This window comes from Cuculus canorus, chromosome 7 (assembly GCF_017976375.1).
Source record: "Cuculus canorus isolate bCucCan1 chromosome 7, bCucCan1.pri, whole genome shotgun sequence".
NCBI classification, from domain to species: domain Eukaryota; kingdom Metazoa; phylum Chordata; class Aves; order Cuculiformes; family Cuculidae; genus Cuculus; species Cuculus canorus.
The window spans coordinates 30,297,235-30,325,031 of NC_071407.1; the positions used below are offsets into that span (position 1 = coordinate 30,297,235).

The window sequence follows — 27,797 nt, forward strand, 5'->3', positions numbered from 1 at the left end:
TTATAGTTGTCCAATATATGATAATTCAGTCTAAAATCACTGAACAATACATCTTTGTTCAGGGGGAGTTTCGGGAAATTTTTCTTTGCTGTCATTGTTAGTTTTCTGTTCCTCCTTCATGGTCGAAACAGGTGACAAATGATTGATCACTTCCTGCAGAATATCCTTACTTTCACTAGGAGGAAGATTGCTAAAATAATATTGAGGTACCAGCTCCATGAATCTGGGGAGGAAATAAGACAAAAGATTATTATTTTTTAAAATTGAATTTTGAAATGTTTAAATAACTATTTCCAGGCTTCTACAAAGACACCACCAACATATTGATGCATACAGCTAGAAATTTGGTATTTCAACTCAAAATCAAAACTTGCTGCTAGATGTAGTAGTATTTTGTGCTTTCAGGACATGTGCAATTAAGGTATTCAGTCTGTGTTTCAGGTCATTATTTTTCAGTTCTCAATGCTGCAGATTGCATTAAATAGTAATTTTAATGGATTCACACATTTTTTGATTCGATAAAAGTCTGAAAAAGGCTTTCTTATAAAGACTGAAAATAGAAAAGGTAGGACAGTGAAATGTATGTTCTCCGTGTAAAGAGGTTTTTGCAGAAGGGAGACTGTTGTCTTTTCTTCAATCCATAAACTGTTGATATGGAGTGATTTAGCTGGCTGGGTATATAAAACATGTTGAGAAAAAGATTTGCTGGAAAATAGCTTTTCATGGAACAAAGACAGTTCTAGCTAGATTAATCTATAAGTACACTGCTGTCTTATCTCTTCCGTGATTTTTTTGGGGGGGATAGGTTTTACCTGGTAAGAAACATCCATTTTTAAAATGAATGAATTGATTACAGTTACAGCGGCAGACATTGAGACTTACTTAAGGACCTGAACAGATCAGTACACATTAGGAAATAAAAAAGACTGTCTTAAGTGATGTTTTGTTTTGTGTGAAAATAATAGTAAGGGCATGAGATGTTCTGAATGAAAAATGAAGCCATCAAGCAAAGCTGCACACAGTGTCAGAACAATACTGCAACAAAGAAGTAAATTTTTATTCTGCATATATTCAGTACTGAATATCAAAAGTGTGGAAACCATTAATTTCTTCACCCTTCCAGTGGTGCCTGCTCCTCTTGCTTGACTAGGTATGAAGACCGATGATAATTGTCCTTTTCTCTTATGCCTATTTTTTGTTTTTCGTAACCCAACATCCCTACCTAGAGCAAATCAGTTGTGCTTGGAATGTTTTCTCAATGGAACTAGACGATAACTATTTTTATGACAGAGCTAGAGGAAACTGAAATGATGACTGGAGTTGATTTTTCCAAGCATTGGTCTCAGCATCTGCGCACATCCTCACCCCGTCTGTGACTTTAATTAGGCTTTTGTAGTAGAGGTATGAGTGAAGAAACAGTTTCATCATTGTTAACTTACAGATCAGGTGATATCTCAGAGACTACTCTGATGGAATTGTCTTCCAATATACTAAACTCATGGAATAAAACCCACTCGGGAATCCTTCTGGTGTTATAATACGATGAGAAAGGATGAAGCTGGGCCACTTGTCTGTGTGTTAACATCAAGTAGTTACCTGATCCATCTACATCGCGAGCAATCTAAAAAAAAATGCAGCGAGGGTTCAATTACTTAATTGAATGTACAAGAGGCATAGATCAGTGTTTGCCTATTGTGTTAAAACCAGGGATTAAAATTGTATTCGTACAATACTTTCAACTGGAAAGCGTAAATCTCTTCACAAATTTCTGTGGGAAAGCTAAGGACTAAATACTATAAAGTGAGGCTTAAAGAAACCATCAGTCTGTATATTTGGAAGGAAACTGCAAGAAATTAGGACAGGCTTATACAGTAAATATCTGAACTTGGCAGTTGGCTTTTAAGGATTTGTGTGGAAACAGATCTATTCTTAAAAGAATTATAAGACTTTAAAATACCATGTGTGGCCAGGCACACATTGTATTTTACACACATTGAAGTACTGTAGCCTAGAGAGGTTATTCCTGTATTTAGATGGAGGATAATGGTGTAAAGGAAAGCTTGTTTTCAAGTGGGAATGAATAAATTAATCTTTCTTGTTTACAGTTACAGTTGAGAGTGCCTAATTTGGTTGAGGTTAAGAAAGCTGAGTGTTCTATATTCCTAAAAATATTTAACAAGTCATTTCTCTGTTTTCAGGGTATTTTCACAAAAACATCTTCAAAAAGGAAATAATTGTAAAATTGAGAAAATTTTATAAGTTAAAGAGTTTTTTGAGGTAGAAGAGTTCTTTGAGTGAAAGGCATATTGACAGTTTTCCTCTTGCAGTGTAGTGTATGGACTTCATGCTGTGACAGCTGAAACCCAGAGAAAAGATTGGAAATGGCCTGAGTGTTGGTGTGATGCAGTGGAAAAAATGGCTTTTATCCTTTCTGATGGTCAAAAGATTTCACAGCCTAATGGAAATTCTCTGGGAGAATTCTATATAAGTTAACAATGCAGTGATATGAAACCACAATATTGTTCCTTACGTGCATAAAGTAACCAGATAAGAGAGATTTCTTAACGCTTAGCATATTTTCTTTTGATCCGAAGCCGGGTTCTGAAATGGGGAGTTCAATACGCTTCATAATCTCTACTAGTTCGGCTCTGATAATTTCTGCCATCCTCAGTGCAGAACAGCTTAGAAAATAATCACGACACCATTTCTCATTACTGCAGTCTGTGGAGGGAAAAAACAGTATTTTGGCTTAAAGCAAAGTTTTACTGGTGGATGCTATCCACAGATATTTCTCTATAAAATGCTCTTTACCTGGTGCAATAGATTAAAACCACATTGGAAAGCATAGTTGTGTCACAGCTGACGACTTAGACTCGTAGGTATTGTAAAGTGAGTGGGCAATACTTGATATCCTTACTTAGTTTTATGGAATTTTAGCTGTATTTTTCTAAACAAAAATATTCAAAATCTCTTATTTGGTCTGTAAAAAGTAATAGCTTCAAAGAGATGGAGTAGCAACTCTATTTTCAGGCTTTCTGGGTACAGGCCAGGGTATGGAAGTGAAATCCCACTTGTAGGGCTGGTGGTGATCATGTGTGGAAAGGACAGGATCACTTGAAGCGCTCTTAAGCATTCAGCACGACTGAACCTGAAACAACTGTAATTTTTACTTAGTTATATGTACATCTGTCCACTGTCTAAGTACTGGACTCCATCTAAATGAACCTGAGCAAGATGTCAGAGCTCAGGAAAATACTCTGAAGAGCTGCAGTCTGCTGTGCAGTCCCCCAGCTTTAATTTAATTTCCTGTAAATGTGAAGTTCACTACATACAAATATTTCTTTAAACTTTCCTTCTAGTTGACAGCTATTAGAAAAATGCCGGAATTGATGGGCTGCTGGTGCAATCAAGTCCCTTCTCAGCTGTGTTTATGTCATTTCACATCTTAACGGTGAATTATGTGCTTTTACAGAAAGAACCATCTTTCTGGGTTTGAACAATGTCACTTCCAGTGACAGTAGTAATAGTGCTGACGTAGCCTTGTTGGATGAGCTAGGCTGTCCTAGATCACTTTCAATTAGTTAATATATTAAAACTAACATTCGTTTGTAATGGCTAATATTTTAGGCTTCTTTTCTCAGTGCAAATTATCAATTCCAGAAAGAACCATTCAAACAGAATTTGTGAACAAAATGCCAACAATGTTTGAGGGTTTTGTTTTGGTTTTTTTTTCCAAATTGGTTGCAATGTGCTTCATTTTGTCTGGTATGGGTACACTTACGTTGGCTCGTGGAGTTTATGCTGGCTTTCTTGAAGGCATTGAAGACATTGATAAGAGTAAAGTGGTCTCCTGCAGGGTGTGAGAATTTTCGCCAGCAAGTAAGAGCAATCTCTTCTGTTCCAGGAGGTGTGTGTAAGAAGCAATTAGGAGCTTAGAAAAAAAATCAAGCCAGTTGTTATTTAAGACACGTAGGTGCATGCACGAATAGTAGCTCCACTGATATTTTTCTTTCCTTTCTCAGTTCCCTTTAATATTCTTTTAATATTCATTGCTGCTGAAGAATCTATTGCATCCACTGAGGTCTTATTTATGTGGATGTTATTTTCGTCTCTTGTTTAGATAATTTGCGCTGGAGGCACAAAAGACAGTGAGAAGCTTTCTCCTAGACTAATGCCAAAAATGCTTTTTAATGGCGTGATCCAACTTAAACCATATGCTTGGATTTGGGATAATATAGAAAGAAACAAAATTTATGGATGTAATGCCTTAATTCACTCATATAATTTGAGATTTGTGCCTCCCTTTGTGCATTTTACTTCTGTTGCAGTGCTGTGCTACATAATTGTGTCTTTTGAGAAGGTTGAGCTTTTCTAAAAACTAAAGGATGCAGATGCTCATTTATTTATATTTGTTTTATTTGGTTTTACTTCAAAATTTTGTCACAAGTTTAGCCCCAATGTTAAAAATCCAGCAAGCATGAGCATAAACCCAAGTTCTTCCAAAAGGAGAGGAACTAATGCAGCTTGGTGCCCTGTGGGTTCACGACCTTGCTGCTTCGGACTCCTCACCAATTTCTGGGTCCTCTGGGCAGAGCACAATTATGCTATGCCAAAACGTTCTCTGCAGACAAGATTAAGCTGTGGCTGTGGAGCTATAGATAGCTCTCAAGCATTGCTTTATTGCGGAATAAATAAAGTTTAAATATCTAGGGTTTATGTGTTTGAAAGCTCTGTCACATCAGATGAAAGAAGTTCTGTAGTAAACAACCTCCTTATATATAAATATATATAAATATCCTTATATATAAATATTCTTGCTTCAGACTTCTCGTGTTCAGTGTTTGGGGACAGCTGGTTTGCCTCGTAGTGGCATGTAGGAGCAGAGCGATCCATGAGGACAGAATGGTATGGATACTTAGGGTAGTCAGGCTTATAAAATATAAATAAAGTGGAGAGACAAGATCAGAAATTCGTTCTTCGTAGGTCAACAGTTCAGTATTGTTAGTAAATAGAACTTTCCCTAATTTGCTGCTTCAGCCTGTAACGTATGTACATTAATATGAGATACAAAAGTTCACTTTGAAGGGATGTTCTGTGTATACTTTCTGAACAAAAGGTTGGAAGTTAATGGGGCATCTGAAGCATGGAATTGGAGTGCTACTTAGGAATTCATTACTTGTGTTTCACTGCATGCTTAAACTAAAGAACTTAAACAGCCAAAGGTAGTAATTTACTTGAAATAAGCAGGATGTGAATAACAAAAGTCTGCCTTTCGGTTGCCCTTGTGAGTAAACTTTGAAAGAGTCTACGTGGATTTGGCAGTAAGACATTGTTTCTGAGTACCTGTTACCATGGCCGCAATGGTGAGCATTTCATCAACGCACCCAAATTCACAGGAAGCCAGAATTGACTTTGACAGTTGTGGATCCAGGGGAAATTCGGACATAATTATTCCAAATTCAGAAAGGTTTCCATCATTATCCAGGGCTGCTAGATAATCAAGATCTTCCAAAGCCTGCATCAGGCTTTCAGGAGCTAATAAAAAGGATAGATAATTCAAATACTTGAGAATCCTTGCATATAAATTAATGCCTAAATTCTAATTATAATATTTTTGTTCTGTATTTCCTATGTGAAAATTATAGGAGTCAACTTCTATCATTTGACAACAGGTAAAAAAAAAATAATAACAAATGAGATGAACAGAAGGCTGAGAACATTCAAGAGGAAGAAAACAAAGGGTAACGATTACAGGGCTGCAAATAACATTCCAAAACTTCCACTACTGACAGTCTTCAGGTACTTTTGTGTGCACGTTTGCTCATTTTAGAGGTTGGTCACATTAGATGGGTGTTGAGAGATACACAACAGCTCTTGGAAAGGGGATTATAACCAAAAGTCAAGCATTTACAGAAGTCATAGCCGTTTTGTCATTCTTGCAGGTATTTGGTTGCCTTTTTTATTTATTATTTTTTTACATAGTTTCTCATCATGTCAGAAGAAAAATGGGAGCGTAGTAAAAGAAAATGTGTCCCCATCAATTGGCTATACTTTCTCTCTGCACAAAATTAAATGTTCATTTTTCCTCTATTATAGGGTATAATGTCCTTATGGGCTGCGTAAGCAGATGTGAGAATAGTGAGGCAGAAGGAAATGGGTGAATAGAGGAAGATAACTAGGTAGACTGAGAGACTAATTTGGGGAAAAATAGTAGGAAATAGAATTTGGGCCACACAGTGAGAAGGGAGCGTGAGTATGAGATGGACTGAACAGAGGAAGAATGAAGGATATAAGGAGTTAGAGTTTAGCATTTAAGATGGGTATCTGAACAGGGAAAACAGAGGACGATGAAAACTGAAGTGATGGGCTTTGGATCTTAGATGTTAGGCAAACACACATGGAGGCCTGTCAGGAATGTTTGGTAAGGAGGGTTCTCCAGATGTTGAACACCAAACTTTCAGGCTAAATTAGTCCACATGAGCTTTTTCTGAATACTGCTGGAGTATCAGTGATGACTTCAGTTATTTGTTCTAATAATTCAGTTTTGATCAATGACATATTAAGATTATTCTATGAGGAGAACCCCCACAAATCATAGGTATGTCTTCCTCTTTCACGGATGAAGGTGAATGAAATCAGCAACCCACAAGATCTGAAGATACTGGAAGTGGCTTATACACATGAACACAAATATGCCTTTTTCATCAGTTACCAGTAACATCTCATCAGTTATTTATTGATAGACCAAAAGATGGTAATTGAAGTAGCTCTTCTGAACCTCTTAGCTGGATGGGAGTAAATAATGAAGGATTTTGATGGAGACTCTCCTTCCTCATTAAGTATCTTGGAGAATTTCTCCTTTTTCTTGAATTTCTTGAATTTCTCCTTTACCATTTTTTCCACTATTTTTCTCTTGTTTTTCTGCATCTGAGGCAGTGGAAAGTAGGATCAGCTTATGTGTATACCCTCCCCCTTTTATTGTTATTGGCTGCTTTTTGTTTTCATGGATAGTGCTGGAAGAATGTGAAGCGTTATTCTGACATTCTTTTCAGATTTTGAAAAAATTAGTGTTTTCTCAGCAAGATTCTGTTCTGGTGAAAGAATGGTGTAATGAATTCGGACCTTCACAGTTGCAGTGATAAAAAAAGATATCTGAAAGGACAGGATTAAGCAAATCAGTACTTAAACTGAGAACACGAGCTGGTCTGTAGGAAATCTCCTATTGATGAAAGTAGGTCCCTTTGGCAAAACAAGCATAGAAAAGCTTTATGTACAACCACAGAGGATGGAGTTCTGGGGCTAGAGAGGGTGAACCTGAAAGCTGAGTAGAAGTTGTCAAACCTACAGTCTCCAAAAAGTAGCTGTTAGAGCATGAAAGATGTTGGTGGAAGTCTGGGAACTCTTGAAGTGCGAAGGCTTTTTTCTCTCATCTCTCTGTAAAGGCAGATTTCTATTCCAGATCTTGTTGTAATGGTCAATATCTTTTGTGAGTGTCGATTCATTTAAATTCATAACTGCTCTCCTATCAGTGCAGCAACTTTGTCCTTTTTCCAGTTTAAGAAATTGTTTGATGTTTTCTCTCTTTTGTGGATAACAAGTTAAATTCTAGTCCCATTGAAGTTAGTGGCAAAAATTCCGCTACAGCAGGACTTGGCCTCATCCCCAGCCCTGGGAAACTAATGACTGCACTGGCAATTTTTCAGGTTTCTGTGGGCTGCTGTCAGTTTGCACATGAAAGCTGAAAAAATCTCTAAATACAAAAAAAACCCAACTATAACCACAGCTACCCACGCAGGCAGGGTGTGTATTTGTTCTTGTATCTTCGTGAGAGGATGACTAGAAATAATTTCTTGCTTGAATTCATTATGAATGGGAAGCTGCCTTTGGCAGGCTACTTCTGCACCACGAAGATTAAAAGCAAGGCAAGCCTGTAAGGAGCTAGTAGGTCACACCTACCCGTAACGCTCCTTCAGGCTCTCTGCCTTCCTGCAAGAAACTCTTGAGGATGGATTTCAACTTTGTTGGCAGTGAATTCTTGATTAATTGCACTCACTCTATAGTAACAAGTGATAACAAAGTAAAGGAAAAAGTAAAATAGGAAGCAAGCAAGCGTCTGTGAGTTTTAACCCTTTTTTGTTACTAATGTTTGAATGGAAAAATAGTAGTTTAATAATTCCTGCTACATGAGCTTTTACAGAACTTCTCCAGAGTGTAAATCTGTTAGTGTTACAACTTCACTTTGAGAAGACTTGCTATTAGTTCTCAGAGAAATTCTCTCAGGAGTCTCTAAATTCCTGTTAGAACTCTGGACCTATTATTTTTTTCAGTATTAAGAGTTCATATCTCTGTACAACATGAAGGGTTTCTGCCTGGAGAGAACATTTGCTATCAGGCATATGCGGTTTAATGGGATAAAAGATGAGCTCTTGCAAAAGCTGAAGCATCTGAGAAAAAAATACTTAGAAAGTTTAAAGAAATGAGAAGTAACAGCTGATGAAACATGAGAGTCAGTGACAGGAAATAGATATCAGTGACTGAAAATACAAGGAGAGTAAAATGGTCATTCAGATGTAATTACTAGGAAATCATGGAAAGCTAATTTCCAGAAATCAACAAAGTAGTTTGTGCTAAAGCATACAAAAATATGTGGTTATATGGCAGCCAATTTCAATCCCCTGATAGTATCAGTAATTTGCATTTTTATGCCCCAGAGTTAGTTTCCTTGAGATTTATAAGCACAAATTACTTCCCTGTTTTGCTGTGAGTGTTAACAAAAAAAAAAATAAAATATTCTTAGAGTTTTATTGTGTTAGAAAGGACAAGATAGTACAGGTAGTTGAAGTAGGTGAAGGAAGAGAAAGGAAAAAAAAAATAGAATAGGGCTTTCAGGCGTGGGTCTGCATGTTGAGGCAGAAACTCAGTCGATAAAAAGCCATTGTAAGGACAGCAAATGCTCATTTGAAAGTTCCCTATGATATGTATTATGTATTATTCTGTAATAAATGAGTATTAGAGATAGAAATGAGACATAAATTCTATTGTTATTATTGATAGTCCATTTAAGTGCCATATTGTGCTTGTCTGCAGTATCTGAGGGTCCTGTGTTCTGCTCTCCTACTCTGAAAGCGACCATGTAAACCACCTGCTTTTTGGTAGATCCTTTCTTTCCATGGAAATAGCTGTTACAAAGCTCGAGATGACGTGGATGTCAGGTGAAGGGACATTGTCTTTAAAGAGCTGATTTGCTGCCTGACAAACCACAAGTTTTCCCATCTTCTCTTAGGCTTAACAGCTTGAAGAATTGCCAAAGTAATTACTGCAGGGAGTACAGTTCTGGGGAATGATGTTTTCTGTTATTGTTTTTTTTTAAACATTGCTCCTTGGGTAGCAAAATGAGGATAGGGAGAAAACTAGTGCCAAGTTTCCTTCAAATTGTGCAAAGGGTTTTCTTCTGCAAGGACAAGCTTCTGTGTGCAGGTTTTATTTTGATTTTCTTTTATTCCTCTTTGACTTCTGACGTATGATTTGGTTTTTTTTAGCCTGCCGTACTCTGACACCACCAATTCTGTAACTGTTATTTTGAAATAATAATTGGAATTGATCGTTAAAAAAATACTTTTCCATGCTCATGCTTTGCAGTCTTTCGCTTCCTCCTTATACCACTTCTTCACCCCTCCAAGGTGGCTGGTAATGGTCGCTGCATTTTTCTGCCAGCAGGGACAAGAAAGACAGAGGCTGACCTGCATTTTCCTAACGTAAATATGCAGAATTATAGCCGCACAGTAGCACTGACTGCTCAGTGAGGTTCATTTTGCTTCTGCTTTGTGTCCTCAGAGCACGCATGACTGTGCACCACGTAGTATCCACACAGAGCACAATTTAAAGAATATTATATAGCAGCATAAAATATTTTAAATATTTATAATAGCATAAAAATATTTTTATTCAATTTTGGTTCTTTCGCTGTTCTCTGGTAATTGACATGAAAGTAGTCCAGATTTAACAGTACTGGACTACTCCTTCCCGTTTCTGGGATGTCCCTTGTGGTACCAGCTCCCTATCCCAAGCAACCGGCTGCATGCAGCTCAGTTGTTGAGTTGTTGGGCTTTATGTAGTGCCCTGACTCCCATTCCTGATGGCTTTTGTCCCATGGATATGAGACTGAACAAATTCTCCTAGTCCATGCTTTGCTTCCTGTATTTGTTTGATGTCTGGCCCTTACATCCTCCTATTCCTATTATGTTTTCCCACTGATTTGTGCGGTGCAGAATATAAAGTATGTAGCCATGTCTGTGCTATCAGGAAGCTTTTCATTAGGAGATACAGAATACAATTTAATCAATGAAATTCAGAAATTAAAACATCAACAAGTGATCTCAAGATAGTAAATCTGCCGTGAAGTGACTTCTTTTGAGCAGACCTTACATGGTGGTTTGAGTTACTGCCTTTGACAGTCTGTTTCTAAAATATGCAAACAACTTCTGTGTCTGAAACAATTTGAAATTATATGCTTTTATACAACTCTTGTTATTATGGGTATTATAGAAATATATTCTCATTGGGGTTATAATAACATAGCTCTCAGATGTCAAGATAGCCATGACCATCAACAAATATTTTGGTCTGAAAATTGCTTATGGTTATTCCGCATGAATTTAAAATCTGCAAACTGCTTTCACTTTGATTTCTTATGGAAATTTTGCTTGGCTTCATCTTTATACCGATTTGCATAGTTTAAATAAGGATTTTCCAGTGACTTACAAAAATACATGATGTTTCTGCAATCTATGGGAAAGATCTAGCTGATTAACTGATAAGAAGGTAAAGACATCTCTATTATAGTATCACAGGAATCAAATAACGCACTTCAGAACTGCAGTGCCAAATACATTTTCATATAGCTCATCAATTCTAGAAAGGGTAACCACTCTGCTGCATTTGCTCATCTCGTTTATAGCGTGAATTAAATGCAGCAGCTCTAAGCCTGACATGTTTGTTGCTTTCATAATACAGTAACGAGTCAGAGTAAATCCAGGCTTTTATTTTTCCTCAAAGAGCGGCAGGGGAAAAAAAAAACAACTGTGCAACATCACTGTTGAACAGAAATAAAATGTTTTACTGATGTGATTTTTGTTTCTTTACTTATCTGCTATGTGTTCTCTACTTCATGTACGGGGAATGGACTGTGAAGTATTTGAATTCTTGCCATGAATTTCAGTGTACTTTTGACTTGTTTGTTCACCGGTTCATGCTTTGTCATCTCACTGCAAAGATTATTTTGTTTAGGAGAAGTTCACCTTGGGTTAAAAACCCAAAGCCTCCATCTGTTTCAATTGCAAAGGAAATTTGAGAACGTTAACTGAACAGAACTGATGTGTGGGGAAGCCTGTGGCACGTGTGATATGTGGGAGATGCTGCAGCCTGTTTACTCCCTTTAATAAAAGGGAAATTGAGGAGATGGAGAGACATGGAATAGTCAAGCCCAGGACAAACTCTGCTAGGAAGAAATAAGAAAGGCTATTTGTGGTTTTAGTATTTGTATGCTCTCAATGGCACTTGATTTGTCCAAGTCAAATAAGAGCATATGGAACTACTGCTGTGTCTTGTTTGCAGGATTTTGGGGGATCCAGTTGATCTTGTGCCGTGTTTGGTTAAGGGTGCAAAAATTTACTTTGTGTACGTTGTTAGTAAATGAGAATAAGAACTGTTATGCCCAGGAGTTTCCTTAGGGTTGGAAAAGCCACAGTGGTTGTTTTGTGAACTTTGTTGCTCATGTTTTTCGCTTAGGTCTGTATGCCAGCTCAGAGAGCCCTCCTCCTCTTCCATCTCTGATAGCCCTTCTCTTTGCCTCCTCTGCAGTACGTAATCCAGAAAGGTATAACATCTATTTGATCTTAAGACTTGCAGTCAAAGAGCTCCAGGGATACCCTTTAACTGGGAATCAGGAGTATTTGGACTTGAGCATCAAGGACTCCACGGTGTGACTTTAGACTCAGTCCCTGCTTCTGCTGGAAGATGACTTTCTTCTTTAGGAGAGCTGTGCAGCATTGAGTGTGTGCAGCTGGTTGGGCTGTCTCAGCAAAGAGCGAGAAAACTTGGGCTTTCACAGGGTGAGATCATTGACCCAAAGCTCTTGGATAGATGAAAGGCCCCAAAGAAGGGTTTATGTGCTTGAAAGCTTGACATCTGTTTTGAGTTCTGCTGTTTGGTCCAATAAAATAACTAACGCCCAGCCCAAATTTGTTTACTTCAGTATTGCTGTTTCATTCAGACAAACGTGTTTCACACCAGTTACTTCAAACTGTCTATATTCTGATAGTGTGAGATTTAAAGTCATATCTGGAGAACGGTGGTAGGGATATAACTTAAGTGTTTGTAGGAAAGAGGTTCATTGCCCACTCAGAATGGGAAAAGGAAAGCCTCAAGACAAAGAAAGCCTATGTGTGATCTATCCTAGGATAAAGGAAGAGTTGTACTAGACTTAATTATATGGGGCCTCAAGATGGGAAAGAGACCAGGAAAATGCAGACTTTCTCATCTCCCTCCTGCAGACCTCCTACAGTGTTTGTGGGATTTTTTTCTTTGTTCAAACAATTTAACGTTCCTCAGACTGTTTCAGTAATTCCTCACACTTTGCAATACTTTGATCTCCTTTTTTGATTTAGTTAGCAAAAACTTTTTCATATTTGATGCCCACTCAAGTGAAGCTGATGCATTCATCAAATGCCTTTACAATTTTGTACACGAACAAGGTGCTTTCTTCAGCTTCATCTCAAAAATCCACACAAAATTTAGAATTCCTACATTTGTGAAATCCTTAAATCCCTCTAGAATTTCATTTTCTATGCCTAATAACTACCTCCATTGTGCCTTCAAATCCCAAAATACTGAATGCTTTTCCTAATGTAACTTATACGTTCTACGGTTCAAGAATAACCTTCTTCATATATAGTAAAAGCACTGATACATTTCAGAATTATTTTTTTTTTTAGTAAAATACTTTCTGAATTTGAGTGTAAACCAACTGTATTCCATAACCATTTTCCATGAAAGTTTCCTAGATTCAACAGAGGAAATGATGCTCACAAAGCCAAAATACTTCAATTCTCATCAGTCATGAATTAGTTACCACTCATACTGGCAAAGTTGTAGCACATTTCATTTAGGCATGTTTCTGCTAAACAGGCAGACAAGAGAAAAGTAGAATAAATTCTGCTTAAAAATTCAACTTAAAATCCATCACAACATCCAACAGTGGGAATGCAACTCTTGGTTACTACTTAATTGTGGTGCACAACACACAGAAGCCAAGTTATCATTTTAACTTTGTGTATCTTCATAAAGAAAGAGAGGATAATATAAGAATTCCTCCTATTTGCACTGGAAAATTACCATAAACGAAGCTAGCAATGGGTCACATGATACCCAAACCAGTGAGATCAGTGCTATATCCCTCAGTTTAATGGGCTTCAAATAAACTGCAGAATTTACAATGGTCTTTGGGGCTTGTGGTAGGTCAGAATGGAAGAGGATATCCTTCTATAGAAAAAACCCTAAAATGCAAAGTCAGAAAAATAGTAATAAAAAAGAAACCACTATCTTCACCCTCTTACCTCAAAATTCAGAGTATTCTTTGTCTAGTGTTGAAAGTTTAGTCAGGTTTATTTTATAAATATTTCCCTTCAGTAGCAGTTTATTGTAAATTTGAGGTGGGAGATGCTGGATGATAAGAAGAAAGCTGATTTCCTCCAAATATGTCTCCTAGGTAACAACAGCAGTTTGTTTGGGCTGTAAACTTTTGATGAAATGCATATATTTTGTTAGATATCTGTACAATGCTTTGTACAATGGGACACACATTTTCTTTGTGGGTTCCAGGAAAATAATATGAAACCTAGATAAGAAGATATTTGGAATATTGGTATTTTTTTTTTATTCCAATTCCTTTCAGATACTTTACTGTCTTTTTCAGAGCAACGAGTTCATAGATGGCACTATTTTTCTAAGTGCAACTATGCCATTGTGAACTGTTCTAGCAGGTAAATGGTAAAAGCGGTGGCAATATTTTTAGAAGTATTTCAATAAAAAAAATAGTGTGTGTAACAGGACAAATAATCTTTAAATGTCTACAAATATAATAATAAAAATGTGGATAATTAATGCATCGACATTACCTGGCCTGCTTATGAAGTCACAGTGTCCCAAGCCTGCTATATCCATCCTCTTCAGGAAGAGAACCATGCTAGTTAGGTTCGATTCCTCTATTTTGGCTGGTAGATGTGGTTTCATTTCTTTATATGTAAATTCTTCAGGATACAAACAGAAGAGTTTTCCTGAAAAAGATTTCAGAGAAATTACCTATTTTTTTTGTTGTGCCCCATTGATTCTATTAATAATTTGAGCTAATGGATTTAAATTTTTAGCTAATAATTCTACCTGATGAAGACATGCCCAGAATTTGTTTATGCATCTCTGCTTGACTTTTGCTGATAGGCTGCGTTATAACAGAATCTGCTCTGATTCTAGGATTGTACACCTTTAAATGAAAGAGATATCATGCATCAGATAAGTAAGCGAAGACTACAAAAATATTAATGGTCTATATTCAATTTTTGTCTAGGTCATTTTAGAGAACGTATGGTAACAGTTTCATTTCTTATTATACTATGAGTTCCACCAGCTTGGAAATGAAAGCAGTCAGCACTTTGATAAATAGACAGATACGTTTTGCAATAACTGTCTAAGTAAACTCTAAAATAAATGTCTTTTTCTGAAGAAATATATCTTACTAAAGCCCAAATTGTACATCTATGGTATCATCAAGAAAAGCATCAAAAAAGATTATTTCTTCTAGTGACAGAATCCCAACATTGATAACTTTTTGTCCTGCAACTCTAGATTTTTGTCTTAATATTGAAACTTGTCGATTACAGACAAGGACTGTAACAATGGTGCACAACACCTCGTTTTATGGTTTTCTTAATTGTACTTAATTTTGATTAAACCGGGTAGCTTATTTACTCACTATTCTGACCACCAGCTGATGTCCATAAGCTTCTTTAGTATATGGAAAGTCATACAACATCTGAGAGGGCAACTTTGTAGTCATATTATCTGAACAGACTTTGTCTAATTCAAGCAGGATCTTTTTTTTGAAAAAGGTAACGTATGCCTCAGTGCAGAGGACAAATTTCTTTCCTCCAGGTAAATTAATTAAATAACCCAACTGCAAGACTGATGTGGGATTTTGTTCTGCACAAAACTTTGACTGTTTGCTCTGCACTCAAATGACTTTTGGCCATATGGGTTGAATGTGAATTTGAGATGCTGAGGAATGATTAGGAGAGGACTAAACTCCAGTTGCTAGGACAAAATAATTGAATTAAAGGGTAAAAATTTTGTCACCAATAGAGGCGATTTGATGGTGATCAGAGCTGTGTTGAAACTCATTTATTCTCACCACTTCGTATATCTGATTCACAGAAGCCTGGAAGCACTGAATTTTACTTTAGACTTCAGATTACCATGGAAGTGAGGTTGATTTCTGTCCTACAAGACACCTGCAGTTTCACAAATAACGTTGGTTATGCGTGGGCTAATTGAAAACTGCTTTTAGGCTTTTGTTCATTTCACACAGAAGTATGACAATTTTTTTGAGGCTGAGTTACAACCTCCAAATAAGAATCCTTAAAAATGACAGCTAGACACAGTTTGTTCCAACGCAAATTAGAGGTACTGGTAGTTCCCAAGCTTTTGCCTGAACTACTCTCAAGGCTGATGAGGATTAATGATCATCCATCCATTAACTTCCATTTTGGTGATTCAGTTCTGGGTTATATAAAGAAACCGTACTATTTTTTTTTTATTGCAGATTACTGGAATATTTATTTTGACTTGCAGTCCTTTCCAGGATCAGTAGAACTGAAGACATACTTAGAATGAACCGTAAGCGGTCAAAGATTTTGGGTTACTTGGATGGAAACATGTGACTAGAAGGAGCACAAACAACTTTAACAAGAAGTGATTCCCTGTATGAGCGCCCCTCGGTATTATATGATCTGTGGCACTACGCCGATTATAAAGGTGTTAAGCAAGGGATGAGGTTAATCTACTAAACCAGGCAGTCTGCCAATAAATAGCAAACAACTGATTGTATTTCACTCTATCTATAAGATATTGAAGAGATAATTAGGAATGATAGGTCAAAGTTAAGGTGAGACGTAGTTTGCAAATGGTAAGTGATTAGCTTATTGCCCAGATGAGTGGCAGTTTCAGCTCGGGGTGTTTATCTGGATTTAGAAACTTGTTAATTTTGTTTTCTCACTTGGTTTTCACATGCAATGTCCATAAAAACTATTTGCGTAATTTAAAATATTGTAGAATCTGACTTATGAAGGAACAGAAAATATTTGATCCTTTAGAAACCACTTGCATCAATCTATGAGCTGCACATTTCCCTCTTCCCCATCCAGAAAGAAACCTTAAGCATAGTTCATTTTTGGCACACTGATTCTGGTTAACTTTACTAACCTTTCTTCTTTCAACACCAACATCGATGACAAAGGTTATGTTTTTACTCCAAATCAGTGATTCTCCAAAGCTTGTGGTGAGTAGCACTTTTCTTCTGTATGTTTTGCAGCATTCCTGTTTGTCTTGATTTGGTTTGGGAATTGGATCTTGGTTTGTGGGGCATAAAGGAACTGGGATGAGTTCTCCGAGGTCAGGATTTAAATTAGACTGTTCCTGTCTGATCATTTGATAAGCTTTTTCAATTTCCTGTGATCAGGAAAAAGATTTTTATTTGGTTTTATCGTATGAAAAAAAAATTCATATTTAATTTTAAAGGAACTTTTTAATTCTTACTTTAATTATAACTATGTATCAAACTATAACAACAGTTAAATCTTACATGATTAATAATTAAAGGATGGGGGAAAAGGGACTGAAATATGTATGAGAATTTACTGATTGTATCTGCTAAGCACAGACCAGTGAAAAGCTGGGCTGTTTTTCTGAAACGTCTTTCTCTTCTGCAGTCTTCAAAATAGACTTCTCTGCCTTTTATCATATTCAAACCAATGTCCAGGGGAAAATAGATGTGCAAAATTTTAGTAAAGGAGTACCAAGGCTGAAAAATCATGCAGTGCACACTAAACTTTATATGCATAGGATACGTAGATTCATAGAATGGTTTGGGTTGGAAGGGACCTTAAAGATCATCCAGTTCCAACCCCCCTGCCACGAGCACGGACCTCCCACTGGCTCAGGCTGCTCAAAGCCCCATCCAACCTGGCTTTGAACACCTCCAGGGATGGGGCAGCCACAACCTCCCTGGACAACCTGGGACAGTGCTTCACCACTCTCATGATGAAGAAATTCTTCCTAATGTCCAGTCCAGAATATCACCTTTAAAACAATCCACAAATTCAGAGATCAAATATAAATTGTAAATGGTGGCACTTTTTTTTTTCATTCCTTTTTTTTAAAAATATAAAATCATTTGTGTTGTAAACGATCATTTTTAGTTATACAAAAATCACTTGTAGACTTGTTCAGTTGGAGAGGGAATTTTTTTAAAAAGCATTTTTACTGGCAGACATTTCTCAAAATTGAAAACCCATATTGGGTTTCTATTTGAGAGTGCCACCACATTCATAGTAGCTATAAGTTGAATATATTCTGTAACAATTCTTATAAAGATATGACAGTGGCATCTAATAGCAAGACTGGCACCAAGACAGCACGTAAATCTTGATGTTCTTAGTTTATACCTGGTTTTGCTCAGTTTAAAGGACTGTTGAGTGCTAGGGAAGAGTGAGCCACTAGCAATATGAAATTTTAAATCATAGTTAAGCAAGAATGCGTGTGATGTGAACTGTGTGGTAACAGTTCATAATGAGTGTTTTGTTCACTGTGAGAGAGAGAACCAAGTAATCGCTTCTCAGCAAGAAATAATTTACTATTTTAGTATTGTGAGGGACTTCCCCACCAAACACTTTTTATCAATAATAAAACTTTCTTCCTACTCCTTCAAAATGGAAACTCTATCTGTTTTCTAACACTGCTTATTGTAAATATGGGAACTGATACAGAGAGCTCATTAATTTATCATTTGTAAAATTGTGTCTATAAAGTTTACAGCTGATTCTTAGCATTATTAAAAGTATTACATTTATCCTTTTTTACAGTGAAAAGCAATACTGCCTGGGTAGTTTATGGTGATTTGTATTTGCTTGTGAAAAGTCATGCTTTCCTGGAGCTACTAAGGCAAATTTGTTGTTCTAAAGCAGATTTAATGATACAAAGTGGGAGGTTGAATATCACTATGATGAAATCAATAATAATTTATAAGAATTTCAAGTCTTAACATTTTTATTTTCTTTTATTTTGTCACAGCAGATGGCTGTGACAGCTATAAAGTACTGTGAATTTTTTTTGAGAAGGACCCAATCATGCAATCCAGGCAGCGCTGAATTCAGGGCATCATTGCTGGCTGCGGGACCTCAGAGATGCCACTATCTAGAACAGCTGAGCCCATGCAGATTCCTGGATTATCTGCAGCACCTCTGGAGTGAGATTTGCCTGCTGCTGTTGTGCATGCAAATGGTTGGAAAGTTTGCAGCCGTAAAGGAGAATGCAAACGGAAGAAATTTGTAGGCAGGTTTAAGGTAAAAACATTCATGTGAAGCAGGACATTTATGCAAATGACGTGTAAAAAAGACCTGTAAATTCACAAAGTGCCCTGGAACAGGCTGCAATGTATTAACTCCCTGCATCTGTGATCCTTGTCTCTGGATCCTGCCTTTGATACTGTTGGCATCACACAGAAGAATGATTGTCTTTAAGCCAACAGAAAACCTGATGGTTCATTGTATTACTTTACTCTCAGTAAGTAATGTATACCATAACTTCTTTGTAGGCAAAACCTGATAAAAAATGCTGGCAATCTCCAGTGTCTTAGATACTGACAACAAGATATTTACAGGTCATATAAAAACACAGATGTAAGTAGTTTCTTGACTAAAATCAGAAATAACAGTGTCATTTAATAACTTACTTGTTCACATGCCAGAAAGATCACAATGTCGCCCTTCTCTTTTGTATGGTGTATCTCAAAAAGCAGCCTTAGTGCAGACAGAAAGTGGTCTTCCTGAACGCTGCATGAATATACAACCTCTGCGTGGTGTTTGTTTTCCACCCTTATGAAGGGGACGCTGCCGTAATAACTCTGCAGTTTGCTGGACATATGAGGTGCGGTGAGTATTACCAGCCTCAATTCTGGTCTTGATATCAAGACACCTTTCAGAAGGCCAAGTAACACGTCTGTTGCAATGGTTCTTTTATGGACATCGTCCAAGATGATAACACCGTAATAGTTCAGAAGAGGAGTAGACATCATTTCCCTTTGTAGCATATCATCTGTACAGTATCTGCAACATACAAACAGAAATCTCTACAAAGTTCCTTGGAATATTCAGATTTGATTGTAAGAAGTTAATTCAGAGTCTTGAGGACAGCTTGGTTCTTTCTGTTCTAACAAGAAATATTTGATAAGAACAGTCTGTTTTGCCAACAATATCACAGTATCAGCTACAAGTTTAAATCTTTCTTTAAGTAGTTAGAAACTCATGCAATTCAAGGACGTTAAATGGTACTATAGCTGAAAGGATGCTCTAGGCAGAAGAAATGCTTCTGCCCTACATTAATAACTTACATTGCTTTTTATCTTCCAGGCTATCTAAACTTATGGCATGCCATAACCAATTCTTCAGGAACTAATACTTTCAGATGAGGAAAAGAAGGTGTACACGCACACATGAGGTAGTGCCAAAACCAAGACGAGAGACTGATTTATACTGTAATGCCCTCCTCGGTTTCATACCTATTATTCCTGCTACTGAAAGTTGTTTTTTAAAAGGTTATTGTTTTTGCTGTGTTGCTCAGCAGTACTCTGTACCTTCCCAAACCAGGTTTTGATGTGTGAGAGGGTAGGATTCATCTCCCTTTCACATCAGGAGCAGCTGCAGGAAGATGCACTGCAGGATGAGGGTTACATGGTTCTCCACAAAAGAGAAAGGACATGCAAAAGGAAGAGTGATTCTGTTTTTCAGAAATGGTGAGTACCTTCTTCTTGGTTGGAGCTCACATGGCTGGGAAAAAGGCCTATGATTTAGATTTTTACAGTTTATTCCTACTATATTAGGGAACCAGAGAAAATAATTTTCAGAGAGGCTCAAAATCTCAATTCCTGTGTTGCTGCTATCGCCTGCCTATATTTAATATATTAAGTACATTTCTTAGCTCTTAAAAATCCTCCTCTTTTTCTCTTTTTTTCTGAATATAACCTTTTCTAGCCATGACTTTTGATTACTTATAAATTCCAGCTTTACTTTGTGATTGATTAACCCATGTTTTCTTAGGATTATGAACACTCTTGTACTAGAAAACTGAGAAAGAAAAAGTAGAATGGAAGTCACTGAGGCGCTGAGACAAGTTTTGCACAGATGTAACCTTGTCCTCTTTAATGTGTACTACAATTTAGAACAGAATACCTCCTTCAGGTCTTTTACAACTTATTGATTAATCACAAAATCTCCAATATCTGCATTTTAAAATGTAGTATGTAACTTTGTAAAGCAAAGTTAGGTTTTTTCACTTCCAGAATGTATGCAGAAGTATTTTGTAACTATAGCACTGTTCCGCCATGGGTGTTAGGTTATCTGTCCTGACCAGGTTAGTGGAGCAGTGTAATGAACAGCCTAAGGACTGGAGCGCTCTCAGCTGCAAATTTTACACTTGTAAAGAGCTGTAAGCTACGTATTAGTTTGTAGGCATTAAAAACCGAACACACAAACCTCAGGATGGTTTCTGTTGTACAGCAGCTTTCAAATGGGACAAAATACCCCACTTCATGGCCAACATTGACATCCATTTCATCAGCTACACGCTGTGCCAGCCATACTGCTGCCTGCTTGTGTACCTGAGTGCATACGACTACGCCGTGTTGGTAGTGGACAGAAAGGCAATACTCAGCACACCACTGAGGAATCTGTAAGTAAATAAGAAAACAGATGTATCTGGTTTTTAGCACATTTAGCAGTGACTGTAGTGTAAAAGAAGCAGGCAGTGTAGAAGAGCTGACTCAACTTGAGCACCTGCTGCTGTTGTCTGCTGGACTACTGATGGAGGAGCTGTGCCTGACACAGAAATTATCTGCCTTGATAAATGTCAAGAATCATAGAATAGTTTGGGTTGGAAGGGACCTTAAAGCCCATTCACTTCCAACCCCCTGCCATGGGCAGAGACACCTCCCACTGGCTCAGGCTGCCCAAGGCCCATCCAACCTGGCCTGGAACACCTCCAGGGATGGGGCAGCCACAGCTCCCCTGGGCAACCTGGGCCAGGGCCTCACCACTCTGAGTGAAGAAATTCCTCCTTATGTCCAGTCAAATCTGCCCCTCTCCAGTTTATACCCATTGCCCCTCGTCCTATCCCCACAAGCCTTTATGAACATCCCCAGCTTTCCCGTAGCCCTTTCAGGTACTGGAAAGTTGCTATAAGGTCTCTTTGGAGCCTTCTCTTCTCCAGACTGTACAACCTCAACTCTCTCAGCCTGTCTTCAGGCTCTTAAATAGTCAAGAGTAGGAATGACATGGGCTAGAAAGTTTACCTGGGAATTTCTCAGCTGGACTCATATTAGTTTGGATATATTGCAGAAGAGACTGGTTTGGCCTCTGGGAGGCAGGTTACTCTGGCAGTATCATTCTTAAGCATCTGCTGACTGATCCAACAATGTTAGCACAGCTGTTGTCAGGGGTTGTCAGCTGGATCGGTGGTAAACCTGCTCATGTCATATCATATTCATGTGCTTGACATGAGAAATGTGTCCTACGAACAAGAGGATTTCACACTGACAAATGCCAGAGCAAACATACATAATTTCAGATTAATTATTCTCTAAACAAAGCTGAGTGAAACTGAACTGCTCCTGAAACCTAGGAAGAAGCTCTCTAACATATATTTACAGTGGAAAATCAACACTAGAAAATATTAATGGGTTATTGTAATAAGAAAGTAAAATTACAGTATAAAAATTATTTTAGTGAAAGTATTAGGTTTTAAATTCTTTACTTAATCAATGTGTGTAAACTAGGTTCATTGGCCACACATCACTTATTTCTGTATTTATTTTTGTTCTTATTTCTGTTATTTATCTTTCTAAAAAAGTTCTAAAACCAGCCAGCAATGTATTGCATCTTATTAAACTTGCTTAAGGACAATTAAAAAAAGCTAACATTTCTCAACAATTAGTTTATTATTATAGAAAGGGTTTTTTTATAAATTACAGTCAATAACAAGGGGTAAAGATTTTGCACTCCAAAAAATATTCCAGGCAGGAGGTGAGAGTGTATCCTTTTTAGAGGAACATAAGAATTTTCAGTTAGAAGTGTGATGTCTCTCGTTCAATATGTGGTCTCTAGCAGTGCCCAGCATCCACGTCTCTGGCAGGTATGAGATGCCCTGCAACAGTAATTATCTTACAGCTTTATCTGCAGGAAAGTCTTCTCCCTATCCCAGTCATAAACTATCATATTTTGGCTTATAACACTTGATTGAAAATTCTTCTCTGCATGCTGTAGTAATAGTCCCAGGTTATAACAGAATTTGATAGTCATATTGGATATTTATGTGCTTAGACTCAACTGAGATCTCGGCTTCAGTGATGTCTTTTAACATGAGTTCTGTAAAGTAATTGGTTACTCTTGAAAAAAGCACTTGCTCTTGGCTGAAGTGAGAGAAGGACCATTACTTCTCCCTGAGAAACAACCCTGCTGATTTCAATCCTTCATTCCCTGAGAACTTTTTCCATCTTCTGTTACAACCTGCCTGCAAATCCACTGTACTTCTCTCCTGATATAACACTCATCAGAACCAAAAACCACTCTACCAAGTAAGAATATGCATCAAATCCAACACAGGCATTGCAGAGCTATACCGTTTCCACTGGGCATTCAATGTAATGATAGACAAAAAGAGGATAGAATAACAAGCTCAGTCAATATTAGAGGCTATCAAATTCTCTAAATAAATAAAATAGTGGCCAGACAAGTGTAGATGGAAGTCTTTTCTGATAAAACACTAAAGTAACTTGAAACAAGTACTGAAGTATATTACACTTAGGGTTTGCCTCTCTGAAGACAGTGGAAATATTCTTGTAATTTCTGTAGGAAAGGATTTTAGCTGGAATATTCTGATACATGGATTTGAAAGTACATAGCTGATAGATTTCCAAGTTGAGCTGCGATGTTCTGGTATACAAACAAGGAAAGAAATTACAGTGCACATACTGATAGACACAAGAGCATTTTATCACGAATTTTTCTAAGGATACGTGTATATTTGGATCTGATTTTAAAACTAGAGAAGTTAATGCAAGTGTTCTTTGTTCAGTGTTCAGAAAGGGCTTGATATTTGTAAAATTAGTATTTAGTATGTAAAAAGTTGTACTTTGAGATTTTTTGTTAGTTGTTTAGGACACTGTCAGACAATCACAGTCTAAAAAGTGTTATCCTTCTGTACTCTGTTTACCCCGAGGCCCAGGATGTCATTAACTATGTAAATATGGCTTGGAATGGACAAACATAAAGTAAGTGTCAATTGTTTGTGAATATTTGAAGAAGGTCATTTAAATGTAGCTTTTATATATACATATGTTAAATTTCTCTTTGACTGCATTAATCTTTTGTCACATTTTGTATTTGACTTTCCCTTTCTTACTTTAATAGCTCAGATTACCATAGATGGCTGCACATCTGTTTCTAAACTGAGAACTGCTAAACTCAGCGCAACTGTCTGTGTGTACACTGCAGCTCTGAACTGCAGTTCCGATCTCCGTTTCTGTCCTGCAATACCATCCATACAGCACCGGCACAGAAACAACCTGCTGCTAACTGAAGCCAGATTCTAATATAATATAAATGCAGATTTGCATGCACCTAATATAAATAAAGGGCAACAGCAGGGAATAGTAAATTGATTACAAAAAGTTTCTTCTGTTTTAAAAATACATATGTAAGAAAATAGTTATAGTAACTCTAAAATATGTACAATATTAAACATTCTAAGAATAATTTTAAAAGCCCCAACCCAATGTTGTACTGACCTGGGAGCTCTTGCCAGTCTTAGCATCTCCTGACACAATCACAATTTGATTATGAAGCAAACTTTCCATAAAAGCATATTTCTCTTTCCATACTGGAAGTTCTTCTCTTTCTTTCATAAGTTTATAATAACGAGAAGAGTAAGGCAAGCCATCAAAAGGATTAAGCTCTAAATCTTCGCCGCACACTACGATTTCCTCTTCATCACCATCGCTGTAGTTAAGTAAGTCTGAAAAGCAGTGAGTCTCTGGAGAAAAGGTTAAAAACTCCATTTTTCTTACATATATTACTCTCAGCAAAAACACATTAGTAATGGAAGGAGACCTTTGGACTGATTGATCATTCAGGCTGCCTAAACCTGAGGAAATCCATTCCTGCTTGCTTCAGGATTAGTATTTCCCAGCTCTTCAGTTCAAAAGTTCAGTCTTGGGGTCCAGCTGCCTTCATCGCTGTCTGTTTGTCGCACTTCAAGTGTTTTAATAACCTAAACGAGCCTTGAGAAAATATAGCTTAAAAATCAGCCAAACTCCTCAAAACAGCAGTGATTAAACCAAAAGATGTTAAGCAGAAGCCGAGTGGGTTTTGCACTTTAGTAACCTGTTAAAACCAGTTCATGAGTGGCAGCCAGTGTGTTTACTCCTGTTCTCCTCTGCTACTTTTCGGCCAGGCTGGAGAATAAGTGGGAAAGAGCACGCTGAGCCTGACCTTTATCGCTCCCGGCTGCTCTGAATAGGAGGCTGTGGGGTGATTATTGTGATTGCAGAGGTGGTCATGTGGGTGGTTAATCCCAGCACAACGCGGTTGAACCCAGCGCAGGAGCTGCGAGCATCCAGTTAACAGGAGGTACCTGCTGGGTGAGAACATTGATCAGGAAGAGCCAGTGGTTTTATTTTGCGTTATTTGTAATGTTTTGGAAAGTCAGAGTAGTAAAGAGTCTTTTTATGTACCCCGTTTATTAACTCAGAGGCGTTAACAGCTTTTGCTGCAATTGAAAATCTAAAATAGTCTTAATACATTAAAATAAAGCAGAGAGATGCCAATTCTAATCTTTCAAGGGCACCAGAAGTAGCCTTGAAAGATGGGGAAAGAACGAATTACTGACATAAAGTAACTCTAGTTCATAAAGTAACTCAAAACAGTCTCCTAATCTTGACTGATCTGTACTGTAACACAAATATTGAATAGCATTGTTTATTTTAGTTCCAGAGGCAAGTCTCCTGTTGAACAATGATACTGATAATGTCTTGATGAACACAGTATAGGCACAGTGCTCTGTGCTTTTTCTATATGAAGCTTTTTCTGTGCAGAAATAATATTTTTATTTTAATACAATGTAAGTTATTGCCTCTTCTTACAGTTTTTTCTTTTTTTCACAGCTTTGGACTGTATTGGCTGTTTAATATATTCTCTGATGACGGCAGCAAAGCAATCCCACAAAGAGAAGTAGGAGAAAATCTTTTGTTCAGCAGTCTGAATATCTCAATCTAAATGAGATAAGTCTAATTATATGCTGCTCACAAAACAGGCTGATTGTCAGCATGTCGAGTGGTTGGCAGTGAAGACTGACAAACTGCCCAGTTTCAGGGCCAAACCCAAATGTGTTCTTCTGCAGCAGCACCTCTGAAAGGCAAAAGGACCCGATGATTTATCTGTCTACTCTCTGGCATTACTTTACCTCAAAATATGCTTTGGATTTACCATCAGTGAAGGCGTACCTGATATCTGTGGAGATGATAGGATGACATATGATTTCTATGAAGATGAAACTGAATTATGTCAAATTTAGCTGAACTTAGAAGTCACTTATGCTAGGACCTTGGAGGATCCCTTGATGTTTAATGTTTTGTCTGATTTTCTGTTGCATCCTTCCTACTTATTGTTACAGACTTGCTACCACTGAGATCTCTGCCTCTCTCAGAAGTGGTTGAAATCACTCAATAAGGCATAAATGTCATGAGAGGACTGAGTGCAATCCTACAGATGTTATTTTTTTGTGAAATTCAGCTTAAAATGACAGGAAGCAAACAGGTGAATTGCTATTATGCTGCATTAATCTTGTTTTTCACTTTCTTAGCAGCAGTAGCAGGATGTGCTCTCTGCTTTCTTCAGCTGCAGTACAGGCTTGTTTTCTTCAGAACGTAAGAATTGGGCAGCAATATTTTCTGGCTCTTTGAATGAATTTGAATGGTCATACAGCAGCAATCTCCTTGTTTCTCTTTTTTGGTTCCTATAATAGGAGAAAGCTAGTTTAAATAAGTTACCAAATCAAGAAGAATGTTTACTTATTCGAAACACAAATATTATGAAACTAATATTCCTTCCACAATAATGGATGTTTTAACAGAACAGGTTGTTAACTTATTTACGTTATTTATCTTTGCTAAAACGGGCCGTATGAAATCTTTATCCTGATTTTCAGCCAGCTGCCTGATGGAGTACTTTGAGCCTTTCCTTGGGAGCATCAACCCAACAGCTCTCTGCAGCCAGCTTCTCTGGCAGTTGAAGAGCCTAATGAACACAGCCAAACACTGGGTTAGGACCGTGATTGAGCACTGCTTTTGCAAATTAAGACATCCAAGCAGTAGCTCTTCGCTACTCAATATGTCTCACTGCTATAGCTCTGCTATTTTTTTCCAGAGTACCGGTTTCTGATCTTGCATCTTTTAGTCCTTGATTTTGACCTCATGCTATCTCTTCTGTCCTGGTCCCTGTCACTCCCCCTGCTTTTGAGCAGACTATTGAATGTCTCCCGTAGTCCTGCTGCAGTTGTACCTCGCTTTGGCTTTGCTGTTTAGCAAGATCTCTTCTTCCCTTTGGAGCCTTGCTTCCATTTCTTAAATAAGGCTTCTCGATTGTCTCTTCTGATTGCTGCCGTTGCATTAGGTCCTTAAGGATTTACAAGATATACTTTTTAAGATAATACAGAAGGATTTAATTAATTCTAATAAATAACAGAAACACTTGCTGCAGTTGAGTGCTTTTAGTAAATTAGGTTATAATCTCCTTTCAGAGATACCAATGAGAACTTAGCTATTAATTTAAATTATACATTGTTGTGCAAGTGCTTATGATAATGTGCTGTAGGAAAGCAGTAAATACCACATAACATATTTGGTATCTTTAATAAAGCCTTGCTAATATATAGGTACTCTTTGCAGATTTGCTATTAAAATTTTCAGAGGAGGGAGATTTTTGGCATGTAATTCACACAGTGTTTGGATTTGTAATATCAATGGTATTATGATGACTTTTCTTCTCTGTTCCCTTTTTCTTTCCCCGTTTTGCCAGGAATAATTTGCAATAGCAATGGGAATTAAAGGGTGTCCCTTCTTTTTTTTCCTGCAAGAATGTTGTTTAAATAGAGGGCTTCAGATTGAATTTATTTTATAATGAAGCAAATGAAGCCTATGAGACATGAATATGAAATAGATCACATTTTAAAAAGCAAAATTATAGTTTATTCTTGTTAGATGAGAACCAGCAGATGCTGTCAAGAATAGTTCCTCTTTCCATCCTGTTTTCCAGCACAACATCTTTTGATGCCAAATCCCTCCAGCACTCCTGTGTATGTCCGCTGGGATGTGGAACTGCGTCTTTGCAGCTGAAAGTGGAAGGGCTTTTCCCAACCTTGAATTA

General features: G+C 37.4%; 1 protein-coding gene across 2 annotated transcripts; it reads right to left on the reverse strand.

The window, feature by feature from the left end:
- Positions 1-30: 30 nt before the first annotated feature.
- Positions 31-24,969, reverse strand: DHX32 (DEAH-box helicase 32 (putative)). 2 transcript variants are annotated; one of them, XM_009563493.2, is made up of 11 exons: positions 24,164-24,969; positions 20,856-21,049; positions 19,058-19,430; positions 16,531-16,776; positions 14,437-14,536; positions 14,175-14,333; positions 5,344-5,535; positions 3,782-3,931; positions 2,531-2,721; positions 1,440-1,621; positions 31-223 (listed from the first exon to the last, which is right to left on the reverse strand). In XM_009563493.2, exons 1-11 carry the CDS (start codon positions 24,431-24,433, stop codon positions 37-39), a joined length of 2,244 nt encoding a protein of 747 aa, XP_009561788.2. In that variant the 5' UTR covers positions 24,434-24,969; the 3' UTR covers positions 31-36. The 2 variants fall into 2 exon arrangements, with proteins under 2 accessions (XP_009561788.2, XP_053927565.1); XM_054071590.1 differs by lacking the exon at positions 20,856-21,049 and having other exon boundaries at positions 24,164-24,314.
- Between the last annotated feature and the right edge of the window lie 2,828 nt (positions 24,970-27,797).